Raw genomic sequence first — 15,771 nt, forward strand, 5'->3', positions numbered from 1 at the left:
AGGTTTTAACTTTCCGGCAACTTCCCGGCAAGGAACTCTAAAGGTCCGCCGGACCTTCAGAGCGCATGCGCCGCTAGCGTCAGCGGCTGCATGCAGTGCAAATATCTCCTAAACCGTGCAGGTTTAGGAGATATTATTTGTACCTACAGGTAAGCCTTATTCTAGGCTTACTTGTAGGTAAAAGTCACAAAAATCGGTATACTACCACTTTAATGACCAGGCACTGCGTTACTTTAACGGACAATTGCGCGGCCGTGCGACGCTGTACCCGATAAAAAATCTATGTCCTTTTTTTCCCACAAATAGAGCTTTCTTTTGGTGGTATTTGATCACCTCTGCTATTTTTATTTTTTGCGCTATAAACAAGAAAACAGCGACAATTCTGAAAAAAAAACAATATTTTTCACATTCTGCTATATAACATTCCCCAAAAAAAAAAAATTAAATCAAAATATTTTAACATTTTAGGCCAATTTGTTTTCTGCTACATATTTTTTGTAAAAAAAATCACAATAAGCATATTTTGATTGGTTTGCGCAAAATTTATCGCGTCCACTAACTACGGGAAAGATCTATGTCATTTTTATTGTTTTTTTTACTAGTAACAGCGGCGATTTGCAAATTCTATCGGGACTGCGACATTGCAGCGGACAGATCGGACCCCTAACTGACATTTTTGACACTTTTGTGGGGACCAGTGACATTACTACAGTAATCAGTGCTAAAAATATGCACTGTTACTGTAATAATGACACTGGCAGGGAAGGGGTTAACACTGTGGGTGACCAAGGGGTTAAATGTGAGCCTAGGGGAGTGATTCTAACTGTATGGCAGCGAGACTTGTGAAATGATCATATCCTATATAGAAGGATCACAGGAGCTCTGTGATCATTCTAGAGTGAATGGTCAGCTGTGTTTACAACAGCTGACTGTTCTCTCTCAGCGAGGAGTGATCGTGTGTGGCAGGCGCCAATCGGAGCCACCTGCCCTGTGCATCGAATTCGCTGCTGCTAAGTGGGGGCAGGAGGGCGCCGCCAGCAGCGTGCGCTCGCCCCCTAGCTGCACGCGCGCGACCGACGTATACCTATGGCAGTTCGCGCAGGAGGGCCAGCCTGCCGCAGTATTTCTGCGGTGGGCGGTCCGAAAGCGGTTAAAGAGAATTTATTTGCCATACACATACCAAGTAGTAGCAGAACTCCCGAACAGGGGAAAAGCTCTTCCCAAACTGCGAACCCTATTGAAGTCTATGGGGTCGAACAGGAAAAATCAAAAGTGCCCATTTTGAAGGCTTATTTGCAAGTAATAGGCCATAAAAGGGGTATGGGGGTCCAGGTACTGCCCTGGGGGACATGTATTAATGCAGGGATTTTTTTTTTTTTTTTAAAACAATAGTTTTTTCAGGAGCAGTTATTTTATTAATGCTTAAAGTGCAACAAAAGTGTGGTATCTGTAGCATATACAGAACATGCTGCAACTGACATTTCTAAAGGGAAAAAAAAAACAAGTCCAAATCCCATTTAAAATTACTTGCGTTTACAATTCTTGTGACGTCATATACGGCCAGTGAAAAGCACACCGTAGCGGAGCTTTCTGGTTCCAAAGTGGTTTTATCTTTTGTAAAAGTGAGTGCACACTTGTTGTTTTAATTGCATATTTTTAATTAAAACGGCATTAAACTATGTGGATTCCTCTTATATTCCCTTTGCACGAGTTATGAGGAGTGTATTCCCTGTGGTTTTAACTGGAGGAGGGAAGGAGTTGCTTGCGCTTTGTAAAGACCTGGGAGGGTGATATCCACATGCCTATGTAGACTTTGTAGCTGATAAGCACAAAGTTAAAAGAATCTGGTGAGTGTTAATACAGAGAGAGTTTACAGCACTAAAGCACTAACCGATACTCATTTACATAGGAGGGGGTCGGATCTAGGGGCCCTCTAGATTATAATAAGACCCTCGCCCGCAGACCCCCACAACCACTGGCCATGGTTGTGTGGATGAGGCCCTTGTCCCCAACAACATGGGGACAAGGTGCTTTGAGGTGCCCCAAAGCTCCCACCTGCCCTATGTTGAGGGCATGTGGCCTGGTATGGTTTAGTAGGGGGAGCTCGGTTGTTCCCCACCTTTCCTGACCAGCCAGGCTGCATGCCCAGATAAGGGTCTTTTATGGATTTTGGGGGGGAACCCACGCCCCGCTCTTTAACAACCAGCTTACACTGCGCCCTGATTGTGCAAAGCTTTGCCCAATCAGGGCACAGAATGCACTGTGCAGCGCTCAGTGCATTGCAGGGTGTTCGACGGGGTGAACCCTGCAAATTCGGGTGTTTGGCCTGAACTCATGCTTGGGCTGAACCGTTTGCCAAACACTAATAACAAGTACATTCTTTGCCACAAGTGAATAGATACATTCCATGTGTTACAGAGCTTATAGAGATACATTACATAGTCAAACCATTGGCTTGTGTTAGGAAAAGATTGAGTTATGCAGGAGTACAGCATCACACAACCAGATTGAGTCTAGCCGCCGGACAACTGCCGGACATGTGACCCCATCCACTATGCATAACTCAGTTGGTGTCTAGGGTCTCTTGTGAATCCACCCATCTAAACCATATTTTGTCAAAATTTTTGGAACAACCACAAGCTTCATAGGTCTTTCTATATAAAGGCAGGTCTGAATCAATCAGTTTTTTTCCAGGCCTCAATACCAACTTAATCAGAGTGGATCCACTGGATCGCTGTCATCTTTCTTGAAAAGAAGTAAAGTATACAAAAAAATAATTTTTTGGCAGCATTCAATTCTTCATCATCTATCAGAGCCAGCAAGCATCTCTCCGGGTTGCACATATTGGGCAGGGTCATCATCATTTTTATTCAACAAATTTAACTGTTTAGGTTCCTTTTAACTATTCCCTGTGGTACCAAGATGCCTTTTGGGAATACAGTTCCTTTTGTGTGTTCTGGATGTGCCCTCAAGGGCCACTAACAATTAAAGGCTATTACAACATCTTCTTCACCCAGCCAAAGGCTTGCCAAACTTCCCACTCTATCATGGAGACTTGCCTTGAGGAGCCTGTGTAATCACAGGATTTCCAACTCGTATAGACATGTGACTTTAGATTTTATCTTTAGTCATTGCAACATAGTCAATTATAATGCACTACATTTAATACAAATAACACACACAACCTACATTTTCCATGTTTAACATATCTTTGTTGGCTTATGGTTTTAAAGGTATGTATATTTTATCCACAGGGCAAGCAAGCCTTAATATGGCTCCTGGGGATGCATGGAGAGTTCATAACCAATGCACCGTATGTGTTGGAGGAATATGTTGATAATATTAAGACAGAGACCTCACCAACTGTAAAAATGGAGCTCCTGACATCTCTGGTTCGATTGTTCCTCTGTCGGCCAGCTGAGTGCCAGGATATTTTGGGTCGTCTTATTTATTATTGTATAGGTAAGTGCTATTTGAAATCACACAACATGACTAATAATATGGCTTTTGATGCTGTTTCAGGTCTCATCTATAGGATTTACCGAATATCATTATGATCCATTGCCTGGAAGGTATTTGGTGGTTTCCAAAGTATGGCTTGAGTTAACCAAACATTTGCAAAAATAAATAATATGTACTCTTACCAGAACTTCCTTATCTATGACTATTGCACTTCTTTGTTTGTTGCCTTCAGTTGATATTTTTTGTGTAACTACTGAATGGTTGTATGGTGATATTAGCAGGTCAACTAGTTCTTTCACTAAAATCTAAAAAAAATAGTTGGACTGGCCACTGGGGCTTTGACTTTGGTTTAGTGCTAAACTATCTGAGCTGTTTTACCACAAAGATCTGAGTTAGAAAGAGATGGGAGAAAATGAAGCCTTTCTGTTAGCCACTTGCCTACTGGGCACTCTCACCCCCCTCCTGCCAATTTTCAGCTTTCACTGCTGTCGCACTTTGAATTACAATTGCGCGGTCATGCAACACTGCACCCAAACAACATTTTTATTATTTTTTGGGACAGATAGAGCTTTCTTTTGGTGGTATTTAATCTTCACTGGGTTTTTAATTTTTTTTTTTTTGCTAAACAATTGAAAAAAGACTGAACATTTTGAATTTTTTCTTAGCTTCTGTTATAAAATGTTGTAAATAAATAATATTTCTCCTTTACTGATGTGCACTAATGAGGCTGCACTGATAGGGACTGATAGGCTGCATTGATGAGCACTGATGAGACTGCACTGATAAGCGGAAATTATGGGCACTGATAGGCGACAATGATGAGCTTGATAGGCAGCAATGTGTGGCACTGATAGGCATCACTGATAGACACTGACAGGCAGCACTGATGGGCTCTGATTGACATCATTGGTGGGTACTGATTGACAGCACTAGTGGGCACTGTTGGGGCTGCACTGATCATTAGGACACTGATGATCAGTGCCCTGATTATTAGTTTAGCTGTTCCCTGTGTGGATTGCCTCTCAGCCACCATGGGAAATTCATACGATTCCCCCATCAACACAGTCAGTGCTGAAAGGGGAATCCCTCCTGCTGAGACATTGTATTCTCCCGGCAGGGGGGAGCTGCCCCAGCCGGGAGAAGACAGTGATTTTTGCTAGCGGCTATAGGAGTTGTAGTGATAAGCACAAGTAAATTTGGCAGGCTGGTTGTACTCAACTTGGTACCTATCAGCCTGCCAACACACGGTTTGAATTCGAACTGTCTATGGCCAGCCTTACTGTGGCATATGGCACTTTATGTTTTGGGTTAGATAAACTTTGATGTTACCCAGCAGAATAGCCTTTCCTGTTTCTCAGAGGTAAATCAAATTGTGTTTGTGAGAATATTTGCACTGAGAATATTCAAGCCATTAAATTTGGAGTGAATTTTCACACATATTTATTAGGTTCTGAGCCAAGCAGCCTTTGATCACATATTTAGGTTTGGAGTCGAGCAAACTTTGTCTTAATTTCTGTTTTTGACTTTTGCAGGGAAGCCTCCCCTAGCTAGCAGTCCTACTGTGACAATGTAAAAATCTCTGTTCTTTTGGGGTGCCATCTCCAGATTTTGATTTAAATACTCCCCTCGGTGAGCTGATGACATTATAATGCTTTCAAAGTAAGATCAGAATTTGCGGGATGTTGGGTCATGATTCCCCATGATGGTCAAGAACATAAGAATGTTGGGGTATCAGACAGCTCTGCAAACTGTGTAAAACTGAAACTGAAAAGAAAGAAGTGGGTTTTGTTCTGTTTAATAGAAAGAGTAGTGGTAGATTTACCAGAATGTTGTGAAATGTCCTTCCTTTTGTTGAAAGCCCTAACATGGATCCTGTAAACAAAAGTTCAACTGCTTTTGAGATTGATATTGCCTTTTACATCTACAATTGGTTATTTCCATCACCCCAGGAACTGCTTATTTATATATCACTAATTAAATGATTGGTTTATGGCAGAAAAGCTGTAAGACTTGTATAGTCACTGGCTACCAGCTTAAACTACCTTGTAGGGCTGATATACAAAAATGTGAGCATTACCTAAAAAGTGTATTTCCACTTTGAGTCTAGGTTCACACTGGTGCATGCAGAACACTGCATGGGATTCATACAGGAATCGCACAGCATTCCTGTGCACATCACATGTGATGTCTGTGCAGTGCTTCTACAAGCCATACATTTTGTATGGCTCAAATCGCATCACATCCGCACCAAAATGGTGCGAGACCCTTTTTTTCCCCTGCACCTGAATCGCGTCACATGGATGTTCACCCCCAGGTGATGCAATTCTGGCAATCACACTACGTTTTGTGATCTGCTTCAGGGTGTCATTAATCTAACATTGACACCGGCAGCAGATCGTATAGATGCGATGTGGGGAAACATAATGAATCTTGTGAATATCCCACATCGCATAAGTGTGAACCAGAGCTCACAGCTCAAATTGGGATAACACCTATTCTATATTTGTGACATGTTCTCCATAACATAGCATAACCTAAAAAACATATTTAACATTTGCTGCTTAATTTTTTATTTATTTATTTTTTATGAAAACTCCAGGTATTTACTTTTTTTTTTTTATTAAATGAAAATAAAAAAAGATGTTATATTGTCAGGACTCTGGAGGTGAGCCTGACGTGCAGAGGGTAGCCTCTACCTCACTGAGGAATGGAGCACAGATGAGTCACCCAGGCAGTAGACACAGGCTAACCCGAGGTGCGGAATCTAAGTGACAACTGGTCTTCACCAGAGCCTCGTGTATAGGTCGCGGTCCTTTTTTAAAGCGGTGTTTATTTAAGATTTTGCATATACATACAAAATAGACTGTTAAGGAAGGACAAAAAATAAAAATCTTGCATATAACAGACTGGAGTACGGCACCCAAAGGGAGCAAGGACATTACAAATCCTGAGGACTACACACAGCCTTACAACAAAAGTAGGTAACAGTACTAGGTGTCCATAAAAAATAAGTATGTGAACCCAGAACGCACGCACGCACACACACACACACACAGTAAATAATCAACCTAGACAGAGCTGCAGACTAAAGAAATAGTAACCAATATAAGTACTACAGGAGTACAGGAGCAATTAGGACTGTTGGGATAGAGAAATCTCCCCCCAAAAATACTCAAAGTCAAACCAAGGCTGCCATACTTTGGTAAACTTTTTAGGACATTCCTGACCCTTGTAGATCAATTTAGACTTGGGTAAATCAGCATTAACCAATGAAAGAACTGTTGGATGGATGGTGAAACAGCATTTTTCCAATGTAATAAAACAAAAGCATGCAGAGCAGGATACGAGCATGAGTCTGAGGAGCAAAGTCATTCAAAATACCTTGAAGTCCAACTTTCAGGATCCGAGGTACTGGAAGATGAAGGGTAGTCGCAAAGAAGAGAAATAGATCCCACCAAAAAATTAGAAAACCCAACACATACGGAAAAGGTCCTGCACCCCCAAGTCCACATCGGGAACAAGTGGTAGCAGACCCAAACCCCATGTGAGCCAATCTGGCCGGAGTGTAATGAAGATGATAAATAAGCTTAAACTGAATAAGCCTTTCAGCCATACTAATCACATCCTGAAAACAAATCCCAATAGCCTTTTCCCAACCCTTCTCAGAAAGCCCGGGCACCAACACAAGCCATTTGCGATGGGAATTCTAAAAGGGGTTGGCTCCATCCACCTGAAGGTGGCCATAGAAAGTTGTCACCAACGTAGAAATCTCTGAATGGGATAGCAACAAGTTTTATTTTACCTTAATGTAGAGAATACAAACATTTAACTAAGGCCGGCCATAGACGGTTCAACTGAACCGGCCGAGATTCGAACCATGTATGGGCAGGCTGAATGTACAACCAGCCTGCTGGAGTTTACTTGCAATTATGGCTAGAGGCTGCTTTAGATGCTAGCAAAAATCACTGTCTTCTCACCCTGGCCCGGAGAAGACAATGGCTCAGCAGGAGGGAAAATCAGCACTGTCTGTGTTGATTGGAGAATCATGCAAATTTCTTTCCTGCAACCCGTGGTTGCAGGAAAGAAAATTGTACCATCTTTGGCCTGTATTGGAACCACTTTAACTCTGTTTGTACTGTGCTGACAGACCTCATAATCGGTGGTAAACTCGATTTTGAACATTCTCTATCCTAACAGAGGGTTAAAGGTGTGGAAGCAGGGCTTCTTCACTGTATGTTAATGTTTGCATGCTCTAAAGTATGCTGTGTCAGTGGGAACATGTAGCAAACAGATAGTGGTATTTTGTCAAATTCTATTGCAATAGTGGAAATACACATTAAGTCGTTTTTTCAAAGCAACTACAGATTACTGACTTAGTTTTATAAAACTACAGATTACTGACTTAGTTTTATAAACAAAACCTGAATGGTTAGTGTAACATAAATATCAGATATGGAATAGCTTTGCGTTAGCGAAATATGAAATATGAAGTGATCTGTAGAAATATGTAGTGAATTGTAGATGTAATGTCATTTTGGGTCAATTAATGTATTATCACACACATGTCCTGTTAGTAGCATTTGAAAGGACACAGCTGGTCTCTCTGGGATAGGGTTGACACCTGGTTGCCAATTAAGGTCCCCCATGCAATTGAACAAAAATTGTCACCTTCCGGGAAGCTTCAAAGGAGACTGCTAGTCATTTTGGCTGCAGAAATCCGCAGGAGGGTGACAATAGGTTCCGAACCGTCTGTGAGCTGTTGCTGCTTTTATCAGATCAAAGGAATGTATTTAGTCTCTCATAAAAGTTAAAATATTAGTGGTAGAGAGATGAAAACAATTCCTTCTTGTGGCTCACATGTGGGGCGACATGTACATGTAAATCTGTGTCTGTGGCATGTGTGGGGTCCGGGAAAATTGCACAAAACCGTTGTATGGCGCCTGATTGCGATAGGCAAGCAGTGTTTGGTACTGTCGCGATCAGACCGACGCACTGGTGTCAGAACTCCTATCCCTGACCCAGCAGTCAGTGCCATTCTGGGCCAATTCAACTCTGGTCAGTTCAGAACACAGAACTTCGGGTGGGCTGAGCAGGGCACAACCCACTGGGGGTTGATTGGGTAAGGGCTAAAGTCCAGCCCACATCAATATTCCAATAAATTGGGAAATTTGAGATTTGCACATGGTTCTTCCTTGAAGCCAGTTCTGAACTGGTGTAACGCTCCTGCGTTTTATGTATGGTGTGGATTTTCAGCTGCAGAAATATTCCACTTCAGTAGTCATGTAGAGAAACGCTGAGACACCATTCCCAACTCCCAATGACTCATCATGTGTGGAGGATCTCAATTCAGCAAGTAAATACACACACTCAATAAGATGTTTCCTAGAGTGACTTATGTATATAGTAACACAGTGATGATAGGCTGAAGAGACAGGTTGGGTAGAGATGGTAGATGACAGACACTTGAAAGGAAATGTTCTTGAAAGTAAGATAGTAGCAGATGGATGCAGATAGGTTTAGCAATCATGTATGGTAGCAGATGACAGAGTAGCAGGTGGACATACAAGAGAGATCAACCCAGTGCAAGAACAGGTGGTAGGAGGTTCAAGAGCTAGCAATCTTAGATAATGCAGATGTAGTAATAGTCCTTAGTATGCAGAGCTAGATAGTGTAAGCTTCAGTATGAAGGTTATAGAGGTTTCCCCTATGGGGTACTTATCACTAATAGCAATGTAGCAGAGGAGAGGTTCGGCAAGAGCGGATGATCCGGTAGCGGGATACAGGGATCAGCGCAGCGTGGTTCCGACAGCGAGGTATGCTTGCAAGCATGAGAGCTTCAAGACAGGTTAGCATCAAGGCACAAAGCAGTTTGAACGAACACATGTGAGTGAGAGCCGGCGATCTAAATAGCCATCAGTCCGGCGCTCAGTGATGACAGCATCAGTCTTAAAGGTGTATGCGCACCTTACCAAAAGAGAATGGTGGGGCGCAAACACTTATGAAAGAGTAATTAGGGTACCCAAAGGTACCAGAACATTACAACTGGGGAGTTCCTGCACGATTTCCGGCATGCTTCTGCCAAAGAGATAACCTTAGGTAAAGTTTATTTCTTTTTTTTATTCCCTTTTATTTTCATAGCAAATTGCCAATTGTGTGTCTTTTTATCTTTTGTATTTTTGGAACTGTTTTTGCTTTGTATATATATTTTTTTTTTATGCACTGCCCACTTTCGGGATATTACATTATAAAATTAATAAGTGACTTCTGTGTACTAAGCTAGGACTCATACCTCTAGAGAGATTTTGTTTGCATTTTAGTGCCTAAATTCTCGGTCTACGCTACATGCCAATCTGTATGCAATTGCACTGTGTGTTGGCAGGTTGCATGCGGATTGTACACCAGACGGATATCTGCGTGTGTGTGGTGTCCCAGCAGACCAGTTTGCGGACAAACTGTTGGGTGGTGGCAGGCTATTGTTTGTGGTGTGTGGGTGTGGGGACAGTGGGAAGAGTGATTAACACAGGGGTTCTGGCTTGTAGGATAGCTGGAGGAATCCTAGTAGTGTGTGGTAATTGCTAGACTGCTCCCCCACCATTAGAGTGCACCAGATTGTATGTAAGATTTGTATCTGCCTGTGTGTGGTCAGCCAGCTGGATTGGAGTGGAGTCTCCCTCTAGTGGTGACCGAAGGCAGTGCAGGCTGTGAAAGTATTGCAGCCAATCTAATTACTCAGTAGGAATTTTCTTTATTTCCTTATCCCCTTATACTCCACAGGTCACGATTCACCGCCTCTCGGTTAGCTAGTCGCCGTGGGCGTGGTTGAATCGTGACAGTTAGAAAAATAAATTTTTATAACATTGGGAAGAAAATTATTTTCTGTACACATAGGAAGTGGAGTAGGGGAAGGTAGACTAGTGAGAATTGCTTCCCAGGACACACAGCTAATTCCCAAGTGTCCTTACCACCATTGAGATCCCTTACTCTACTGCATTTACATCAGTTAGATCTGCCACAGAATACACAGTATTCTGGAAATTCTCTTTTCACTGAATACAAACCTTTCTCTGAACAGACAAGGGGAGGGGTAAATGAGTGCTGGAATCTCACCTTGTCCATTCAGAAAAATCCTTGTTTTCACTGAAAAGAATACAAAATGTGTCTGAATTGAGGACTTGAATAGGGTGCTATGATTGCGGTACCAGCTGATCTGAGTGATCAAAGCCAACAGTAGAATGTAGCATAATACAGCAGCCTTGTGGTTGTAGTATACCAATATTTGTAGGTAACTAAGCTGGAGCCAGCACACAGCAAAAAATATTTTTTTTTCCTTGAGTTTAGCTTTAAGGCTGGGTTAAAATATATACAAATTGGAGGCATTTTTAACCGCATCCAATTCGCTTAACTTGAATGTGACCGGCTCTCAATGGAGCCGGTTCACACATGTCCAGAGTGGCCGTGTTGCTGTTTTGACAAGGGTCCTGTGCATTTTCAGGTCCAGTTCAGGTGCGATTTCAGGCAAAAATTTGCACCTGAATCGCACCTGAACCCATTAACAGAAACGCTCCGGACTGCAAACCGCAGCCGGACATGTGTGAACCCAGCTTTAACCCCTATAATTTATAAATTATTTACCATATCTTTTCACTCTGTTCTGTAGGTAATACATGCCATATCACTAACCAGCATACCATTTTAAAATGCATTTTATTCAAGGAATAGACACACTTTTGCAAATATTCACTAAATTAAGGATTTACAAAAGGACATATGTTTAGTATGTTTCTTGATCCATATGTTAATTTGAAAATGCCTCAGCCAAATGTATTTAGGGCTGGTTCACATCAGGAATGTGTAGGCAACTAAGCTGGAGCCCGCTATGCGTTTCTGTGCGACTCACATGCAGTTCTGTGTGGTGATATTTCAGTGCATTCATTTTGAAAACTGAAATCGCACCACACCACACCAAAAGTAGTGAACACACTACTTTTGGAAATTCACTGGCACTAAATCGCATAGTAATTCTGTACCATGTAATAAATGAATTGTGATATGCGTTTGGGTAGTCTTTACTTTAATTTTGACACCCGATGCAATCGCAACTGTAATGTGCTTTGAATGCGGTGTGGAAACCCACGTTCTGTGCATGTTTCTTGCACTGCATTCAAAGCGCACTGCAGTTGTGATCTGTAGTGCATTTTGAATACTGTGAATTGAACACTGTGAATTGGCACTGTGAATTGGCTCTTATTGCATTATTTTTCTTACCAATATATGTTCTTGTTTATATGACTGTAAACTGTACAGTTGTAATAAATTTCACGAGACAATTTACTCAATTTATGTATTTTGTAGAGGAGGAAACAAACATGGCTGTTCGAGATCGGGGTCTTTTTTATTACCGACTTGTGTCATCTGGAGTAATTGAAGTGATGAAAGTTCTTAGTGGTCCAAAATCAGACCCATCATTGGGAGTTTTGGTTGATAGAATAGAGCAACCAATTAATAGCTGGGTAGCAGATTTCAACACCCTGACTCCTTTATATCACAAGAAGCCTTATGAATCACTTTCTGCCAGTCTCACTAAATGTGAACTGCCCTCTGTTGCAAAACAGCTTGAAGGTAAGTTTATTATAATAAACACATTTTGCATTGCTGTTTATTTTATTAGTGGTACTGAAAATTCTTAGGAAAATCTGTTTTCAAGTGCAACAAATGTAAAAGAAACTATGGTAAAACAAATCTTGTGGTCTCAAAACAAAGATACTACTAAAATGTGAATAATGTTGATTGTCATTGGTTTATTATAGTCCTTGAGGGAAAAAAGATGTGAACAAAGCCTATCCCTCTATAATATGTACTTGTCTCCATCCAGAGCACTAAGTGTCATTTCTGTCTGCTGCTCCGTTCCTCTGCTATCTGCATGAGTCACTTCTGACAAGTATTCCTGACACAAAGGAATAGAAAGGTGACAGGGGAGAATGCTCCAGCACACAGCCTTTGATTGACAGCCTCAGCTGTGTTCCTGTGCTTTGTATGAAGGGATGTGAGTTATGCAGAAGGGATTTGTGTCACTTCACCTCCCCGTCCCCTATGTTTTGAAAGCTCCAACAAGTTGTATAAATTCTGGACTTTGAATGGCTGTAGAGAAGAGATGCCAAAGATAAACAGGCACAACTTATGCAGGAGGATTGGTTTTTATCTCTGTGTATCATTTGAGGCCTCTCACTTATTTAGGTATATCTAAGGGTTTACAGCCACTTTAACCACTTAAGCCCCGGAAGATTTTACCCCCATTCCGACCAGGGGGTATTTTACGACTCGGCACTGCGTGACTTTAACTGACAATTGTGCGGTCATGCAATGTGGTACCCAAACGAAATTTACGTCCTTTTTTTCCCACAAACAGAGCTTTCTTTTGGTGGTATTTGATCACCTCTGCGCTTTTTATTTTTTGCGATATTAATAAAAAAAGAGCAAAAATTTTGCAAAAAAATGACATTTTCAACTTTGTCTTTTAAAAAATATCCAATATACTCAATTTATGTATTTTTTTTTGGCCAAAATATATTTAGCTACATGTCTTTGACAAAAAAAAATTCAATGAGCGTATTTTTATTGGTTTGCGCAAAAGTTATAGCGTCTACAAACTATGGTGTAAATACAGAAATTTACGCAGCTTTAATTTTTGACTGCCTATCTCATTTCATGAAGTGCTAAAATGGCAGGGCAGTACAAAACCCCCCCAAACTACCACTTTTTGGAAAGTAGACATCCTAAGGAATGTTCTGAGAGAGCTCATTGAATATTTCATTTTTTTGTCACAGGTGTTTGAAAAATGACTAAAAATTTTTTTATTTTTTTTTTTTTTACACAAAGTTGTCATTGAAATGATATATTGCTCACACATGCCATGGGTATATGTGTAATTACACCCCAAAATATATTCTGCTGCTTCTCCTGAGTACAGGGATACCACATATGTGGGACTTTTTGGGAGCCTAGCTGTGTACGGGACCACAAAAACAAATCCCCACCATCAGAATTTCAAAGGGCGTACATTTTTCATTGCATTTTCTCACTACCTCTAACGGTTTAGGAGGCCCTGAAATGTCAAGATACCACAAAACCCCCCCAAATGACCCCATTTTGGAAAGTAGACACCCCAAGCTGTTTGCTAAGAGGCATGGTGAGTCCATGGAATATTTTATATTTTACCACAAGTTTTGGGAATATTACTATTTTTTTTTTTTTTTTTTTTTTTTACACAACGTTGTCACTAAAAGATAAAATTCTCACACATGACATGGGTATATGTGGAATTACACCCCAAAATACATTCTGCCACTTCTCCTGAGTATGGGGATGCCCCATGTGTGAGACTTTTTGGGAGCCTAGCTGTGTACAGGACCGCAAAAACCAATCAACACTCCCAGGTTTTCTAATGGCGTAAATTGTGCATGTCACCTCTGCACTACCTGTCACAGTTTCGGAGGCCCTAAAATTCCAAGATAGCACAAACCCCCCCCAAATGACCCCATTTTGGAAAGTAGACACCCCAAGCTATTTGCTGAGAGGCATGGTGAGTCCATGGAATATTTTATATTCTGCCACAAGTTCCGGGAAATACATATATATATATATATATATATATATATATATATATATATATATATATATATTTTTTTTTTTTTTTTTTTCACAAAGTTGTCAGTAAATGAAATATTGCTCACACATGCCATGGGTATATGTGAAATGACACCCCAAAATACATTCTGCTGCTTCTCCTGAGTACAGGGATACCCCATGTGTGAGACTTTTTTGCAGTCTAGCCGAGTACAGGTCCCCGAAAACCAGTCCCCGCTTTCAGGCTTTCCAAGGGCGTAAATTGTTGATTTCACTCCTGACTACCTATCACAGTTTCGGAGGCCCTAAAATTCCAAGATAGCACAAAACCTCCCCAAATGACCCCATTTTGGAAAGTAGACACCCCAAGCTATTTGCTGAGAGGCATGGTGAGTCCATGGAATATTTTATATTTTGCCACAAGTTCCGGGAAATATATATATATATTTTTTTTTTTTCCACAAAGTTGTCAGTAAATGAAATATTGCTCACACATGCCATGGGTATATGTGAAATGACACCCCAAAATACATTCTGCTGCTTCTCCTGAGTACAGGGATACCCCATGTGTGAGACTTTTTTGCAGTCTAGCCGAGTACAGGTCCCCGAAAACCAGTCCCCACTTTCAGGCTTTCCAAGGGCGTAAATTGTTGATTTCACTCCTGACTACCTATCACAGTTTCGGAGGCCCTAAAATTCCAAGATAGCACAAAACCCCCCCAAATGACCCCATTTTGGAAAGTAGACACCCCAAGCTATTTGCTGAGAGGCATGGTGAGTCCATGGAATATTTTATATTTTGCCACAAGTTCCGGGAAATATATATATATATATATATATATATATATATATATATATATTTTTTTTTTTTTTACACAAAGTTGTCAGTAAATGATATATTGCTCACACATGCCATGGGTATATGTGAACTGACACCCCAAAATACATTCTGCTGCTTCTCCTGAGTATAGGGATACCCCATGTGTGAGACTTTTTTGCAGTCTAGCCGAGTACAGGACCCCGAAAACCAATCATCGCCTTCAGGCTTTCCAAGGGCGTAAATTGTTGATTTCACTCCTGACTACCTATCACAGTTTTGGAGGCCATGAAATGCCAAGACAGCACAACCCCCCCCCCCCCAAATGACCCCTTTTCGGAAAGTAGACACCCTGAGCTATTTGCAGAGAGGCATGTTGAGTGTTTTGCAGATCTCACTTTTTGTCACAAAGTTTTGGAAATTGAAAAAAGAGGAAAAAAAATGCATTTTCCTGTTTTTTCTTCATTTTCCAAAAAAAATTAGAGCTGCAAAATACTCACCATGCCTCTCAGCAAATAGATTGGAGTGTCTACTTTGCAAAATGGGGTCATTTGGGGGGGGTTTGTGCAATCTTGGCTTTTTATGGACTTCAAAAGTGTGATAGGTAGTAAGGAGTGAGATCAACAATTTACGCCCTTAGAAAGCCTAAAGGTGCGCATTGTTTTTCCGGGTCCTGTACGCGGCTAGACTGGCAAAAAGTCTCACACATGGGGTATCATTGTACTCAGGAGAAGCAGCAGAATGTATTTTGGGGTGTCATTTCACATATACCCATGGCCTGTGTGAGCAATATATCATTTACTGACAACTTTGTGTAAAAAAATAAAAAAAAATAAAAAATTTTTTTTTCCTCGAAACTTGTGGCAAAA

General features: G+C 41.1%; 1 protein-coding gene across 1 annotated transcript in view; it reads left to right on the forward strand.

The window, feature by feature from the left end:
- The window catches only part of AP4B1 (adaptor related protein complex 4 subunit beta 1), a 71,732-nt gene that overhangs the window by 37,974 nt on the left and 17,987 nt on the right, over window positions 1-15,771 (forward strand). Inside the window, exons 9-10 of the mRNA XM_082245986.1 lie at window positions 3,255-3,462; window positions 11,815-12,081. Of these exons, the coding sequence (XP_082102112.1) occupies window positions 3,255-3,462; window positions 11,815-12,081 (475 nt within the window). The remainder of the gene's footprint in view (window positions 1-3,254; window positions 3,463-11,814; window positions 12,082-15,771) is intronic.

Source organism: Pelophylax lessonae, assembly GCF_965119305.1.
Source record: "Pelophylax lessonae genome assembly, chromosome: 2".
Classification (NCBI taxonomy): Eukaryota; Metazoa; Chordata; class Amphibia; order Anura; family Ranidae; genus Pelophylax; species Pelophylax lessonae.